This window comes from Puma concolor, chromosome B1 (assembly GCF_028749965.1).
Source record: "Puma concolor isolate L17-30 chromosome B1, mPumCon1.1.hap2, whole genome shotgun sequence".
NCBI classification, from domain to species: Eukaryota; Metazoa; Chordata; class Mammalia; order Carnivora; family Felidae; genus Puma; species Puma concolor.
The window spans coordinates 27437969-27452526 of NC_141670.1; the positions used below are offsets into that span (position 1 = coordinate 27437969).

Genomic DNA, 14558 nt, shown 5'->3' on the forward strand with positions numbered 1-14558 from the left:
GCTGTGGGCTTTTCATATCTGGCCTTTTTTATGTTGCTCTGTATATTCCCTCTAAACCTACTTTGTTGAGGGATTTTATCATAAATGGATGTTGTATTCTATCAAATGCTTTTTCTGCATCTATCGAAATGATTATATGGTTCCTACCCTTTCTCTTATTAGTGTGATGGATCACACTGATTGATTTGTGAATATTAATACCCTTGCAACCCAGGAATAAATCCCACTTGATTGTGGTGAATGACTTTTATAATGTATTGTTGGATTTGGTTTGCTAGCATTTTCTTGTGTTTGTTTTGTTTTGTTTTTTAGATTCCATATAAGTGAAAGCATGTGGTATTTGTCTTTCTCTGCCTGACTTACTTCACTCCGGAAATACCCTCTGAGGCCATCCATATTGTCACTAATGGCAAGATCTCATTTTTTTCAATGGCTGAGTCATATTCCATTACACACACACACACACACACACACACACACACCCACCCACCACCTTCCTTATCCATTGATCTATCGATGGCTGCTTAAGTTGCTTCTGTCTTGGCTACTGTAAATAATGCTGCAGTGAACATAGATGGTCATGTATCTTTTTGAAAGTCCAGTTTTTTTAATCTTTTTTTTATATTATTCCATATCTGTATACAAGTAATTTATAAGTCAGCATTCAGCAAATTATTTTTGGGCCCCGAAACATTTACCTCACCAAAGAGTAGTAGTTTGCAGGCCCAGACCTCTCTGAAATACTGCATCCAGCTGTGTCATTATATTTAGGGTTGAAGAACTCCTATGTAGTACACATACTACAAGGGGGTTTTGCCCCCCACTCAGTTGTCTGGTGAAGGTTTGTAACAACTTCCCGTAAGAAGTACTCTTTCCATTCCAGATCCTGAGCCTTTCATTTTATGTACTGCAAGAAAAAGAGACAAAAGAGACTATATGGGGTGGAGGGCCTAAATCTGAACCATTATGTTACCTTTCATTAGTCACCTTTTTTTTTTTTTTTTAATTTTTTTTTCAACGTTTTTATTTATTTTTGGGACAGAGAGAGACAGAGCATGAACGGGGGAGGGGCAGAGAGAGAGGGAGACACAGAATCGGAAACAGGCTCCAGGCTCCGAGCCATCAGCCCAGAGCCTGACGCGGGGCTCGAACTCACGGACCGCGAGATCGTGACCTGGCTGAAGCCGGACACTTAACCGACTGCGCCACCCAGGCGCCCCCATTAGTCACCTTTTAAACATTATCTCCGAACTGTTGCCTCTACATTACTGGTGACTCCACAAGCCTCATTCTTCCTGCTTCTAGTTCAGTAGGTTCTATTTGTCATTAATTAATTTGAAATTAGTTTGAAATCGGTTCAGCCAAATTACTTTTTCATTTAACAAACTTCTTAAACACATGCTGTGTGACAGCATCACGTTAGATGAGGTGAGAGAGATTATCTCCTGCCTTAGCTTTCCCATTAATGCCATGTGCATGACAGGTGAATGCAGCACTTTAAAGTACTCAAAGTAGAAATAACATTAAAACCATTCTCTCGATTATAGGGTCTAGATACATTTATGTACAAGATACAGGTAGATCGTGTATGTTTGGGGCGGGGGGGGGCAGGTTTAGACACCTGTTGATTGGCTGGTCTTTGCAGGCTTTGGGTATGTATAGAATATTGATGATGATCAACAGCCTCTGAGACATCCACTTATTATCTTACCTGCCAAAGGAGTGATCTGTTTTCTTCTGGTCCTTTGCAGGCCTACCCAGAGTATCTCATCACATACCAGATCATGAAGCCAGAAGCTCCTTCGCAAACCGCCACAGCCGCGGAGCAGAAGACCTAGTGAAGGCCCCCAGGGAAAAGCCAGATCGGATTTAAACTTGGGACTGGATTACAGTGGATTGTTTCCAACAAAATCAATATTCCGTAAATCCCTGACAGCCTAGAAATAAGCTGTTTGTCTTTTATAAAGCATTGCTATAGTGATGAATATAGTATGAGTAACTGATAAATACTCAACTGCTACTGTTCCCTTTGAGGAAATGTTTACAGGGGCGGCCTTTTAACATATCTCAGGCTCATTTGCATTGCAATTGTCCATTTCTAAAACAAGATTGCTTTGATCTGGGCTTGGAAATGGAAAAACAAAACATACTTTCCCAAATTTCACAATTTACACACTACGTTTGCTTTGTTATATATGGCATGTGTATGCAACAAATACCTATGTCAGGCTCATTTTAAATGTTTTATAAACATGCATCATTCTTTTTTTTTTCCTTTTCCTTTTTTTTTTTTTTTTTGTTTTTTTGTTTTGTTTTGTTTTGTTTTGTGTTTTTTTGGTATGTGTTTTTGTTTACTTTGAAAATGAGCCAGAGCCTTCTCGAGGATATTTTGCACAAAGTCACACTGACTAAAATCATTAGCAATGCAACATGAGCTTCTGGCTGAGCAAGACTTAGTTTCCCCCTTTTTTTTCACTCTGATCTATTTTGTATCTGTACTTCGTATCATTGTAAATCGGGTGGGGAAGGAAAAACATCAGGATTTAGTTTCCTTTTATGACTTGGCCAGTCTTACAAGGGAAAGGCACACAGGTCAGACTGACTTAGGAGCTCGCTAGCTCAGAAAAGTGGAAGCTGCTGTGGGCCCCTGCTCTTCCCGTTCCAGCCTTCGAGGTGTTGGGAGGGCGCCTGGTGCGGAGACCTCCGAAGAGCGCAGCCGGGGAAGGGGGGTGGGGGGTGATGTGTCTCGGAGCTCAGGAAACACCACAGGACGGTGTGGGGGACCCCACTGACGCGTGGAAGGAGCACGTGGTTGCAGGATACCGTCGTAGGAAAGGCTCGCAGGGCCTCCTCCAAGAAAAAGTACTTCTCTTCGCCTAATCCGGACCGCCGGAAGAGTCACCCCCGAAATTAGCTGCCTTATTTCCAAATTGAGTGGAATTATTGTACTCTATTAGAGTCACAAAAATCTTCATGGTTTCTCCAGTTCAAAAAGCTAAAGTTCACATCGTCTTTAGTAGATAGATGTGCAGGGACTTTTGTGTTTACTCCAGATTGGGGTTTATTTTGAGTGAGGTGCTTCAGATAGTTTATAGAGGTCCCTGCACTACGTTTCCGAACCGTTTCTTCAAACTTCTTAACAGACAAGGAGAACAAAAACTGAAACCAAAGCTCTTTTCGGTTATTTTTATAAATGAAGGTGGAGAAATACTATACTGTTTCTGCAGGAAGTTACTACTTTGTTTTGCATGTTTTAATCAATATTTGCCCGGTGCACATCAACGCTCGTAAAAGATTACCCATTCCAGTTTTTACACTCGCCCTTTTCACCCGAACTGAATATCGAATTGACTGCGTTAACTCACTTACTTTGACACGCTGTGCATCTTCTCAGCTTTGAAGCAAAAGTAACATAAATGTGGTTAGGAAAAAAAAGAAAAGGAGAAACAGTGTGACAACAAACTTGCCGTTTCAACTTCAATTTCTGAAAACCGGTTTATTTTTTAACGCGGGCTGATTAAGCTGTGACCTCATTTACTCTCCTAAAGGAAAATAAAATGGTTACATGCAAAAATTCTAGAATAGGCTCTTAAAGTATACACTTAGCTTTCTTTTTGGCTTGAGTCCAGTGCTAGAACTAGGCATCGGGAACTAGTTTGAGTTTTATGGCAGAATTTTGCATGGGTCCTCAAAATGAAATCAAGAATTAGCCTCAGTTGTTGCTTCTATTGAAGTTTTAGTGACCCAAGCTGGGTGTTCGTGTCTTGGCTACCTGTGTAATAGCACTAGAATTCCATACGAAGCTTCAGAGTTTAATATTTGTTAAGAAGGCCTTTTTCCTCCTTTCCTTTCTTTTTTGCCGTGTGTAACAATGGGTTGAAGGGATGGCATCTGTATTGTTTTCAGTAGCTGTGAAAGTGTATAATACTCGCCTCCCCACTTAGAAATAGTTTAAAATGGTAAACACAGCTGTGATCTTTAGTTCAGTAAAAGGGTTAATATGGTATAGATCTCAAAAGCTTTATAGCTTTATTAAAAAGATAAGCCACTGCTCAACCGTGGTTATATGTTGTTTCCCTCATACTAACTAGATTAATGGATGTGTTAAACTTCAGCCTTACACTTGAGAAGTCCACCTGTGGTTCAGCATCTAACCCGCCGATGTTCCGTATCTGATGTTCCGTGTGCCGAGTAAAGGTACTTGTGTAAGGAAGACATTTGCAGTGCTTCTTGTCTTGTAATGATCCAAGTGCATAGTAGTTGTCGAAAGAATGTGTATGTATTATTCATCTGCCAAGAGAATGGGTTCGTTGATATTTCACAGGAGCCAAATACATCTTTTCAAAACTTGAAAACCAAAGGTCATCATGAGTGCCCACAAGCTAGCACCAGTTGGTTACGTTTGGGACTTCCATCCATAGCAGTGTGAAAACCCCTTTGGAATATAAAAGCATGGCATTAACTTAGGCCGAAATCCATTCACTTTTTTGTATACGCACTTCTGTAGGAGCGCTAGCAAGTTGAGGACTTCAGTGTGGCCTCCCCTGAAATGGCCCTTCTGTTTTCCCAAACCAAATGGAAGAGAGAATCTGCACACCTCCACCAGCCTGACTGCAGTTCTAAAGTCAAATCTTCTAGACCTGATGCTTCCAGTTCACTGGGTATTGCCGGCTGGGTTCTTAACTCGTAAGTTAAGTGCTCTGGACACTCTCTCCTTGCACTTGGCCTTCTTCCCTTTTCCTCAGGTTGCTAGTCTGGAATTGAGTAGCTCCAATAGTTACCTGTGACCCCACTCATCTTCCTCCCTTCTTCATCTTGAGTCTTGCAGAAGGAGGCTGTGCTTCTATTTGCATACCACGACCAGATCCGGTATGCGGCCTCCTGTGCTCTGCTCCGAAGATCCTGCCAATCGGTTAACAAATGACAGCATGGAAACCAGAGTTTTACTTCTATGCAAAATAATAGCAGTACAACTAGAATTCTTACTTACCCTTTCCTTCTTGGAATTCGGGATTTCTAGCTTTTCAGTAACATAAATAGAATAAGTAATATTAGGATGTTTTCATGACAGCATCCTTGTGCTCCTGGAGCTTGACATCAGCGGCTAGATTAATTTCCCTTTGCTCTCAAAATAGCAAAGGGCATTGATGTAGAGACAGAAATGCCTGAACGTGGCAAATAAAGTAATATAGATTAGTATTCTATTGTAGCCTTTATACAAAAAATAGCGCTTCAGTGTGCTCTGGAAGGGCAGCAGTAGAATGCACGAAGTTGCCTGGGTTCTTTATTTCAGTCCATCTGCCAAGTGCACGGGGTTATTGGCCACTGCTCGCCCCCACTTTCTCAACGTGCGTGCGCGCTGGAGTCCTGTAAAGAGCCTTGAGAAAAGAAGTGGGTGTGTCCTCGGGCACCTTGCCTCCAGTGTGGCCAGAGCCCGCTTGTATGAGGATGTGGGATAAGCGGCCTTCTTGCTGTGTTTTTCGTTGGGCAGTTGTCTCCTACAGAGCTATGGACTCCGGTCATGCGGGGAACACTCCAAGCCGACCTTAAGATAGGGTTTCATGTGTCAGAAATTCATTTAAAGACTAAACTCAAACTTGTTCAGTGTCAGTCAGTGATGGAAAAAGGAAAAGAACGTAATTGTGAAGATAATATTTGAGCTTTGGTTGGACACATCTCGCACCTGAACAGGAAATGCTTTTTTTGAAAAACCGCCCTGGAAAGTGAGGCGTCTTCAGATACCTTGTGCATTCTGAAATTAATAGACAATTAAATGTTTCTTCTTAAGAAAAAGCCTTAACTGTGGCAGAAACTTTTTAACCTTTTATAGCCTAATAAAGAAGTTAGAATTCTATTTCTCAGTGTTTGAAAGGTGTCAGTCGGGCATGTCTCCGTGTATGTCACACCCATAAAGCTGATTTGATGAGGGTACGTATTTAACAACCGATGCTCCCTTACGTGCCACGGACTGGATCTAATCAATCCCCCCTGATTTCTCGATGCCTGAAATTCCTCGGCGACCAGATATTCTGGTTTAAAGAAGTGCTAGCAGGATTTCAAAACTTAGCATTTGGGGGTGCGGGGGGGGGGGGGGCAGGGGGCGGCGGAGGGGGACACAGCAGCATCTCACGAAGTGATACCACGTGGAGCCTGAGCGTTCCCCAAGCTGTTTTCTCATCATTTTAAATTATAAGCCATGGTTATGAGTGAAGGGCAGTAGGAAGCTCCAGCTTTTATACCGCATGAGACCAAAGCCGCTCGCCGTGCGACCCATTTTCTACATCCGCCAGAGGTCCCGCCTCCTTTGAAATAACAGTCACGCCGCAGGGGTGTCGCATTTGGGCTCCTCCTTCGTTCGTGTTTTCTTTCCCGCATTACATTGTCACACTCACCCAGACTTCTCATGCGCCACAATTCAGATTGTTTTGCTACTTTTTCATCTGTCTGTGCATTTCCTCAGGCAGCCCTGAAAGCCCTTTGTTGATTGAGAGTGTTTGCAGAGAAACACAGGAAAACTCTGGTAGTGGGGTGTCTCTCACGCTCCCATGCCCCTCCCAAGGTTCAGGATGAGGAGCGAGAACACGCAGCAGTACAAGCGGAACCAAACTCTTTGAGGCTAATAGCCTAGACCTAGAGGATGACCTTGACCCTGTAACCATTGTAGTGATTACACAAAATATTTAAGCTCTTCATGTGCATACAATACCTGCTTCTGCTTCCATTGTTTCAACATCACCGGTCTTAGTGGTAGTGGTATTTGTCTTTGATAGCTACAAACTATAAAGGTACTTTTATCAACAAGGTTTCTCAACATTTACAAAACCAGCTTTGAGGAAATCTAAGAGTGTTTCCTGGCAAGAGCATTTGGAGTAGTGATCATATGTTCCCATTGTGATGTTGGTCTGTGTGAGTAACCATTGTAGTGACGCCTTGGTTCGTTATTGGTGTTTTTATTTTTAGTCTCTCTGTGACCCACCAGTGGCAGGGGGTTCCAGTCCCCTCGCTTTGCTTTTTTGCGTTTGTCCGTTTGCAGGATTGCCAGATGAAATACGAGGCACCCAGTTACATTTGAATTTGAGGTAAATAATTTTTTAGCTTAAATATGTTTCATGCACTATTTGGCACATATATACAGTAAAAAAAAAAAAAAAATGTTTCTCATTATCTGAAATTCAAACTTAACTGAGCATCCTGGCTTTTTGCTTTGTTTTATTTTGTTTTACTAAATCTGGCAACCCTATCGATTTGGTCATGGGAAATCGCTTACAGCATGTAAATTCTTCTAGTCTTTACCGTCTTTCCCGTGAAACAGAAGACCGTTTTTCCTTGCCCTCTACTTTCCAAACGAGGGCATCAAGGAACGTCACCTGCCTGCATGGTGGGTTTCTATTTAAGACATCTTTATGATTATATTTAACCTGTAATTGTGCTTTGGCTAAATGTCTAACAGTACTTGTAACTGTTTAATATTCAATAAAAACATTTTTAAAATATACTGTGTATGGACAGCAGTCAGCTCTGGAGTGTCGTCATTTCCCTGCTTGTCCATTTCAGCCTGACCACCCTTAACACAACTGACCTAAAACTGTCAGAATACAAGTAGCTGTTGTTCCTCTCTTCTTCCTGCTCAGATCCGTGCTACAGACGCCTCATCCACACCTGTAAGCTCGCACGGGAGTGGGTGACGTCCAGCAGCCACGGGAAAAGAAGCACAGGTTCCTTTTAGAAATATCTCTGAAATGAAGGGGCCCGGGCTCTGGCGGCAGACCCACGCCGGCACCCAGGGCATCTCGGAGGCCCTGCACGACTTCTGTGCTGAGACTCCCTGCCTCCACCACTCCCGGTGTGATACCTTCCAGGTGCAATGGGAAACGTCAAGCACCCGGCACGGTGCCTGGCACGTAGCACTAAGGAAATCATTCCCTTTTCTTCCATCCTCCTTTCTCCATGCCTCGTGGTGCATTACATAGCAAATTGGAAGCTAGCATTTTATCTACGGCTTCTTTGCCAGAGGGTGGCAGAGTCACAAGAGGTCATAAATTAAGTACTTGCAAGCACGCTAATAACCCCACAAATAGCAATAGCTATCACTGAGCCCTTGTGATGAGCCGGGGACTCTATATATACCTTGTCATTAACAATCCAACAACCGGGGCGCCTGGGTGGCTCAGTTGGTTAAGCATCCGACTTTGGCTTAGGTCATGATCTCACGGTTTGTGAGTTTGAGCCCCGTGTCAGGCTCTGTGCTGACAGCTCAGAGCCTGGAGCCTCTTCAGATTGAGTGTCATTCTCTCTCTCTCTGCCCCCTCCCCTGCTCACACACTGTCTCTGTCTCTCAAAAATAAACAAATATTAAAAATAAAAAAAAAATCCAACAACCCCACAGAATAGGAATTTTAATCCCCATTTTACAGATGAAGAAACTGAGACTCAGAGAGGTGAAACAGCTTAAATAACTGATGTCCCAGAATTCTTTCCAATATGGACTTTAACACCTGTTGACAGGCACCAAACCTGACTCTTGTCTGAAGCTGGTGTTTAAGCAGGAATGAAACCACCAAGGTGACTCTGCTACATGGTTTTATGTCGTCATCTCACGAGAAGATCAGATTCTAAGCGCCCTTGGGCTCCAGTTTCCCCTGTGGTTTTTGCTGATGTTAGAAAACAGAAATGATAGATTGCTTTTTAAACGTTTCTTTCTGCTGCTTCATTATTAGTGTATAGAAAATCAACTGATTTCTGTATGTTAATTTTGTATCCTGCGACGTCACTGAATTCATCCTAATAGTTCTTTGGCAGAGTCTTTCACAATGCCTTTTTAAAATTCAACACCAAAGGGGCGCCTGGGTGGCGCAGTCGGTTAAGCGTCCGACTTCAGCCAGGTCACGATCTCGCGGTCCGTGAGTTCGAGCCCCGTGTCGGGCTCTGGGCTGATGGCTCAGAGCCTGGAGCCTGTTTCCGATTCTGTGTCTCCCTCTCTCCCTGCCCCTCCCCCGTTCATGCTCTGTCTCTCTCTGTCCCAAAAATAAAAATAAAAAACGTTGAAAAAAAAATTAAAAAAAAATAAAATAAAATTCAACACCAAAGACACGATCCACAGAAGAAAGAAGTTGATAAGCTAAACTTCATTAAAATTTTTTAAAAACCTCTTTGAAAGACACTGTGGAGAAAATGAGAAGACAAGCCACAGGCTGGGAAAAAATATTTGCAAGAAACACATCTGACAAGACGTACTCCTGTCCAAAGCACGCAAAGGATTCGTAAGAGTCAATATTAAGAATATATCATGATATATATCATGATAGCATATAATTCAATACATTATATATGACTGAGCAGGGAGAGCTATGGAAGGACACATGATTGTGTACCATAGTTGTTTGCAGGATCTGGTGGAAGGAGGGAGGTAAGTCAAAAAGTATTCTTTTTTTTTCAATGTTTATTTATTTTAAGAGAGTGCGAGCACTCACGCAAGCAGGGGAGGGGCATAGAGAGAGAGAGAGAGAGAGAGAGAGAGAATCCCAAGCAGGCTCCACACTGTTAGCACGATCTCACGAATGACCTGAGCAGAGATCAAAAGATGTGGGTGCTTAACCGACTGAGCCACCCGGGCGCCACAGTCGAAAAGTATTCTTTAACAATATGTCTGACATATCTCTGGAACACTGTGTGTGTGAGTGTGTGTGTGCATGCGCACGCACACGCACCTGCATCTGTCGAACATGGAAGAAACATCGCCCACAAGCCACAAGAAAAACAGAGCTATCATGACTCATCCATGAAATAGGACATCGAAGCACATGTATATTTGCATATATTTTGCACATATGTATATATCCATGCACGCACACCCACACACATACATAAAAAACATTCACGGAATCTAAGGGTGGTAGCTTCAGACATAAGGCTGTCAGAAGGTTTTTTGCTGTTTAATTTTTTGCTGCGTTTGAATTTTTCAATAAAGCCACTTTACCGTGGGAAGGAAAAAGGAATAATAATTTATAAACGCTCCTGTAGCTCGGTAACTCAAGGCTCCTCTAATTTTAGAGTCTGATCTCTACGTGAATTGCTTTGATCTGTTTGGAAACTTAAAGCAGGTGCAGTCATCTTAGCGACGGCAGAAGCCATGATGGTGATGACAGTGTTGGTGTCTGATTCTGCCAGTGCCTCTGTTATTTTTGCCCATTTGCTCAGAATATTGGAAGCGCATGTGTTCAGCTGGAAGGTGGAAATGAAGAGGACTGGGGGAAGGGTCTCTCTTTGCTTGTCTCTTGCTGTGTCTGCTCAAAGCAATGGATTAAATTTTTTTGTTGTTGATTTATGTTTGAGACAGAGAGAGAGAGCACGAGCGGGGGAGGGGCAGAGAGAGGGAGACACAGAAGTCCAAAGTGGGCTCCAGGCTCCGAGCCGTCAGCCCAGAGCCCGATGCGGGGCTCGAACTCACGGACCATGAGATCAGGACCCGAGCCGAAGTCGGACGCTCAACCAACTGAGCCACCCAGGTGCCCCTCAAAGCAATGGATTATACATTAAATGCAGTTACACTGTTGTAAACAAATACCCAGAATCAACATTTGGCCTAATTACAGAATTCAACCTATACCGTGGACACATTTCTATGACTTAATGGTCAGGTTTTCTCTGTGATTGAAAGATAAACCTCCAACTATTACTTAAAATTAAAAGAAGGGGGCACGGGGCGCCTGGGTGGTTCAGTTGGCTCAGAGTCTGACTTGACTTGGGCTCAGGCCACGATCTCACAGTTCATGAGATTGAGCCCCACACGGGGCTCCATGCTGTCAGTGAGGATCCTGCTTGGGATTCTCTTTCTGCCTCTCTTTCTGCTCCTTCCCTGCTTGTTCTCTCTCTTTCTCTCTCTCTCTCTCTCAAAATGAATAAACATTTTTTAAAGGTGAAGTAGAATGGTAGGTATGGACACGAGACATCTGCAGAGTGTACCATTAAATGAAAAAGTAGGCTATGGATCAGCACGTGCAACCCCACCATCCCCTAGGGCAGGAGGGTCTGACCGCACAAAGACGTTTTCTCAATTCTACTGCTTTGTGTCTTTGCAACTCAAGAGAAGAGTGTGATTACTTGGTTTCTGTGTTCTGGCCCAGTGCCATTCCTGACCTTAGGGGCAGTTAGAGCAAATGGTGAGCTGATCAAATTGAGGGCAGGGCAAGAATAACAGAACAACAAGGGGGAAAATCCTGGCTTAACAGTATTATCCTGTCAAACGCACACATTTTACACAATGCGTAAATAAAAGTCTCAAACGGATCGTGCCGAATTGTTCATTTTGGTTATGGAAAGTAAAAGCAGTGGGATGTAGGGCAGAAATATTGAGAAGGAGAAACTTTCCATTTTCCTCATCTGTATTTGTGTTCTTTGATATTTTTGGCAGTGAGCATATTTCCATATATTAATCATTGAACAGCTTTATTGGGATATAATTTATACGTCACAAAGTTACCCATTTTAGGTGTGCAATTCAGTGATTTTTTAGTAAGTTTACTAAATTTAAGAGTTGTGCAATACCCCATCCCCACCCCACCCCACCCCCGCCAAAATTGTTGACTCAAGTCAGCTTGGAACTCTGATGGGAGACACGCCTCAAGGTCAAGTTCATTCTCTTCCCAATGAACTTCCCTAGGGCACATCACCAGAGCCAGCTCCCTTGGCTATTATTGCTCTGTAAGCCTGGGTTCCCTGCTTTCATGAGAGGTCCGAGCCCTGTTTCCAGACCGTCCCAGCTCCCTATTCTGTCTACGCTGATGACAGTGAGTTTCCCAGGACCTCGATGGGATCTTTGCTAATTACTGAGAGATAAAGCCCATGCCACTTAGACCCATGGATCCAGAGGCTGGACAACCTTTAGGGAGCAGATGGTCATGAAATCCCCAATCTCAAGGTAACAGACGACTTTTCTATAAGGGCCTCTCCCCCTGAAGGCACATGTTGGAGAAACGGACCTTTTCCTTTTGTTTCCAGCCCCTTTCTGTGCCTCAGCCTGCCTACCCTCTCTCTCTCCTCTCTCCCAGGAAAAGGAGACCCATCTAACTGCTCAGAACTCAGGACAGCCATTGGACTACAGGTTTTTTTTTTTCCACTGGGTGAGGTCCCTATGCCTCAAGGTGAACACATTTTCCTTGTTATTTCTCCTGCCACAAAGCCCTTCCCTTCTCTGCCAGCAACGAGGACGGTAAGTTGCAGTGGGCCTGGCTCTTTTAGGTTCATGAAGTACGAAGTTGCTGGTCTAAGCTGGGTTGTCTGACTCAGGTCTTGTGTAAGAGCCCATCGTTGGGAGGTGGCAGATGTGTATCCATTTGGTGGCTGTTACTAGTAACCTCTTGGATGAAAATCCAGTCCAAACCTCCCTACCCTCACGGCACTGTATGTGCCCCCAGAGACGCAGGGCAAGGAGTTTTCGGAAGGGCTCATGGGAATGTGTCTGTCCAGAGACCCCTGAGCTACCCTGGTCTGCCTGCCTCAACTGGCTGCCAGACACAATTTCAGTAGCTTTGTATTCTGCTGTAGGAAAACCCAGCACACTCTCTCTAGCCACTTGTTCTCCATATCATGCACTGGGTTGGTCTCTACGCTCCGCCGTGCAGCGGGGAAGACACCTTGGGTGGATGCAGATGTAAAAAGGTGAACTCTCATGGTGAGGTGGGGGTCTTGAAATCAGTGGTTGCTTCAAACCCTCCTACCTGCATTCCCTCCTGGGATTGCACTGTTCGAGCATGTCGTTTTTCAAAGAATGGATTTATCTTGTGATGTTTTCTGGATCAGAAGGGGCCATAGACAGTGTGTGTGGTGGCCGGAAGCTGTTTCAGTCCTTGGAGGAGATCTTAGATGATAAATGTCTCTTGGTTAGGAGCAAAACTTGAGTCTGAGGAGGCCTGACGCTGCGTCAACCAAGTAGGGAGGAAGTGACTTCTGAAACCAGATCGTAAAAAGGGGTGTTGACTGGACCACTCGTCTCGTGAGAAATCTGACTGCCCTCAGGAGAGGGCGTGTGTTGGCGGTCCAAGTGACCGTCACAACTGAACTCTAGCTGAGAGCATCGCTGCCAGCCATTTGCGCCATTTTGGAGGCACGGCCTAACCACCTTCGGATGACAGCGGTGCAAGCTGTCACGGACTGGGACCACCTGAGACACGCCGAGGGAGGACTGCTTAGCGGGGCCTTTCCCAAGTTTCTAATCTACAAATTCGTCAGCAAAATAAAGCGGTTATTGATTTATACAAGGAAGCTCTTGGGGTAAGTTGTCATAGTAATAGTGACAGTAATCTGAAGTCAGGGTCTGGGGGTTGAATGGAAGGGGGAGGGTGGAAGAGACAAAGCTGTATCAGGGATTCCTGAGTGGTAAATCGGACATCACCTGTGGGAGTCTGTAGGGTCTCTGGCTCAGGAAGTCTTAGGTGGGCCCAAGAACCTCTACCTTTTAATCTCCCACAGGAGAGAAGGATATATATAATCCTCATCCCCCCACCTTGCCATTCTCTCCCATCCTGCCCATTTCTGCACATTTAGTTCTCCAGGCGAAATCAGAATCATTTTTCCATGTTCCTTACAAATCCTGTAGGTGTTGTGAGATCACATTAAATGTATAACTTACAGGGTCGCCTGGGTGGCTCAGTCGGTTGAGCGGCCAACTTCGGCTCAGGTCGTGATCTCGCCCTCCGTGAGAGTTCGAGCCCAGCGTCGGGCTCTGTGCTGACAGCTCAGAGCCTGGAGCCTGCTTCCGATTCTGTGTCTCCCTCTCTCTCTGCCCCTCCCAGACTCATGCTCTCTCTCTGTCTCAGAAATAAACATTTTTAAAAATGTATAATTTATAGAGAAATATTTTTTCCAGTATTAAGTCTGTTTATCTGAGAGCATAGTATATCTTTTACTTTTTTCACGTGTTCTTAGAAACCCCTTGGTAGGGCTGTACTATGTCCATTATATAGGTCTTGCCTATGTTTGGTAAAGTTTATTTTAGCCATTTCATCTTTTTTTCTTTTTTGAAGTTTATTTATTTATTTATTTAGAGAAAAGCAGTGGGGGAGGGGCGGGGGGGGCAGAGGAGCTGAAGCAGGCTCTGTGCTGTCAGTACAGAGCCCGACGTGGGGCTCGAACTCATGAACCATGAGGTCATGACCTGAGCCGACGTTGGATGCTTAACCCACTGAGCCACCCAGGTGCCCTGTAGGCATTTCATCTGTAAGTTATACTGTAAATGGGATCGACTCCCATCTCACTGTTGATGGATATGTTCACATAGCAGCACCTATTGATTTTTTCATGTTAATTTTACCATCAAGTGCTTACTGAATTTTCTTACTTCTGATCATATCTTAGTTGATTCTCCTGTGTTTTCCTGACACATATCCTCTGCAAACAATTTGGCTTCCCACTTTCCAAACTGTATACCTCATTTTTATGGCTTCCTAATCACATTGGGTAGGGCTTCCAGAATATCAAAAAAAATGATAGAGAGGGAATGAGGTTTATTAATTGCTTTTGGTTTACAACTTGGGAAATCTGCACAAAGGAATCTGATAACA

The 14558-nt window shown here is 44.0% G+C and overlaps 1 protein-coding gene across 2 annotated transcripts in view; it reads left to right on the forward strand.

The window, feature by feature from the left end:
- Positions 1–5852, forward strand: part of TNKS (tankyrase) — a 216956-nt gene extending 211104 nt beyond the window's left edge. For both annotated transcript variants that reach the window (XM_086703351.1, XM_025932924.2), the window contains exon 27: positions 1752–5852. In XM_086703351.1, the coding sequence (XP_086559477.1) occupies positions 1752–1838 (87 nt within the window). In that variant the 3' untranslated portion in view covers positions 1839–5852. The remainder of the gene's footprint in view (positions 1–1751) is intronic.
- The last annotated feature ends 8706 nt before the right edge of the window (positions 5853–14558 follow it).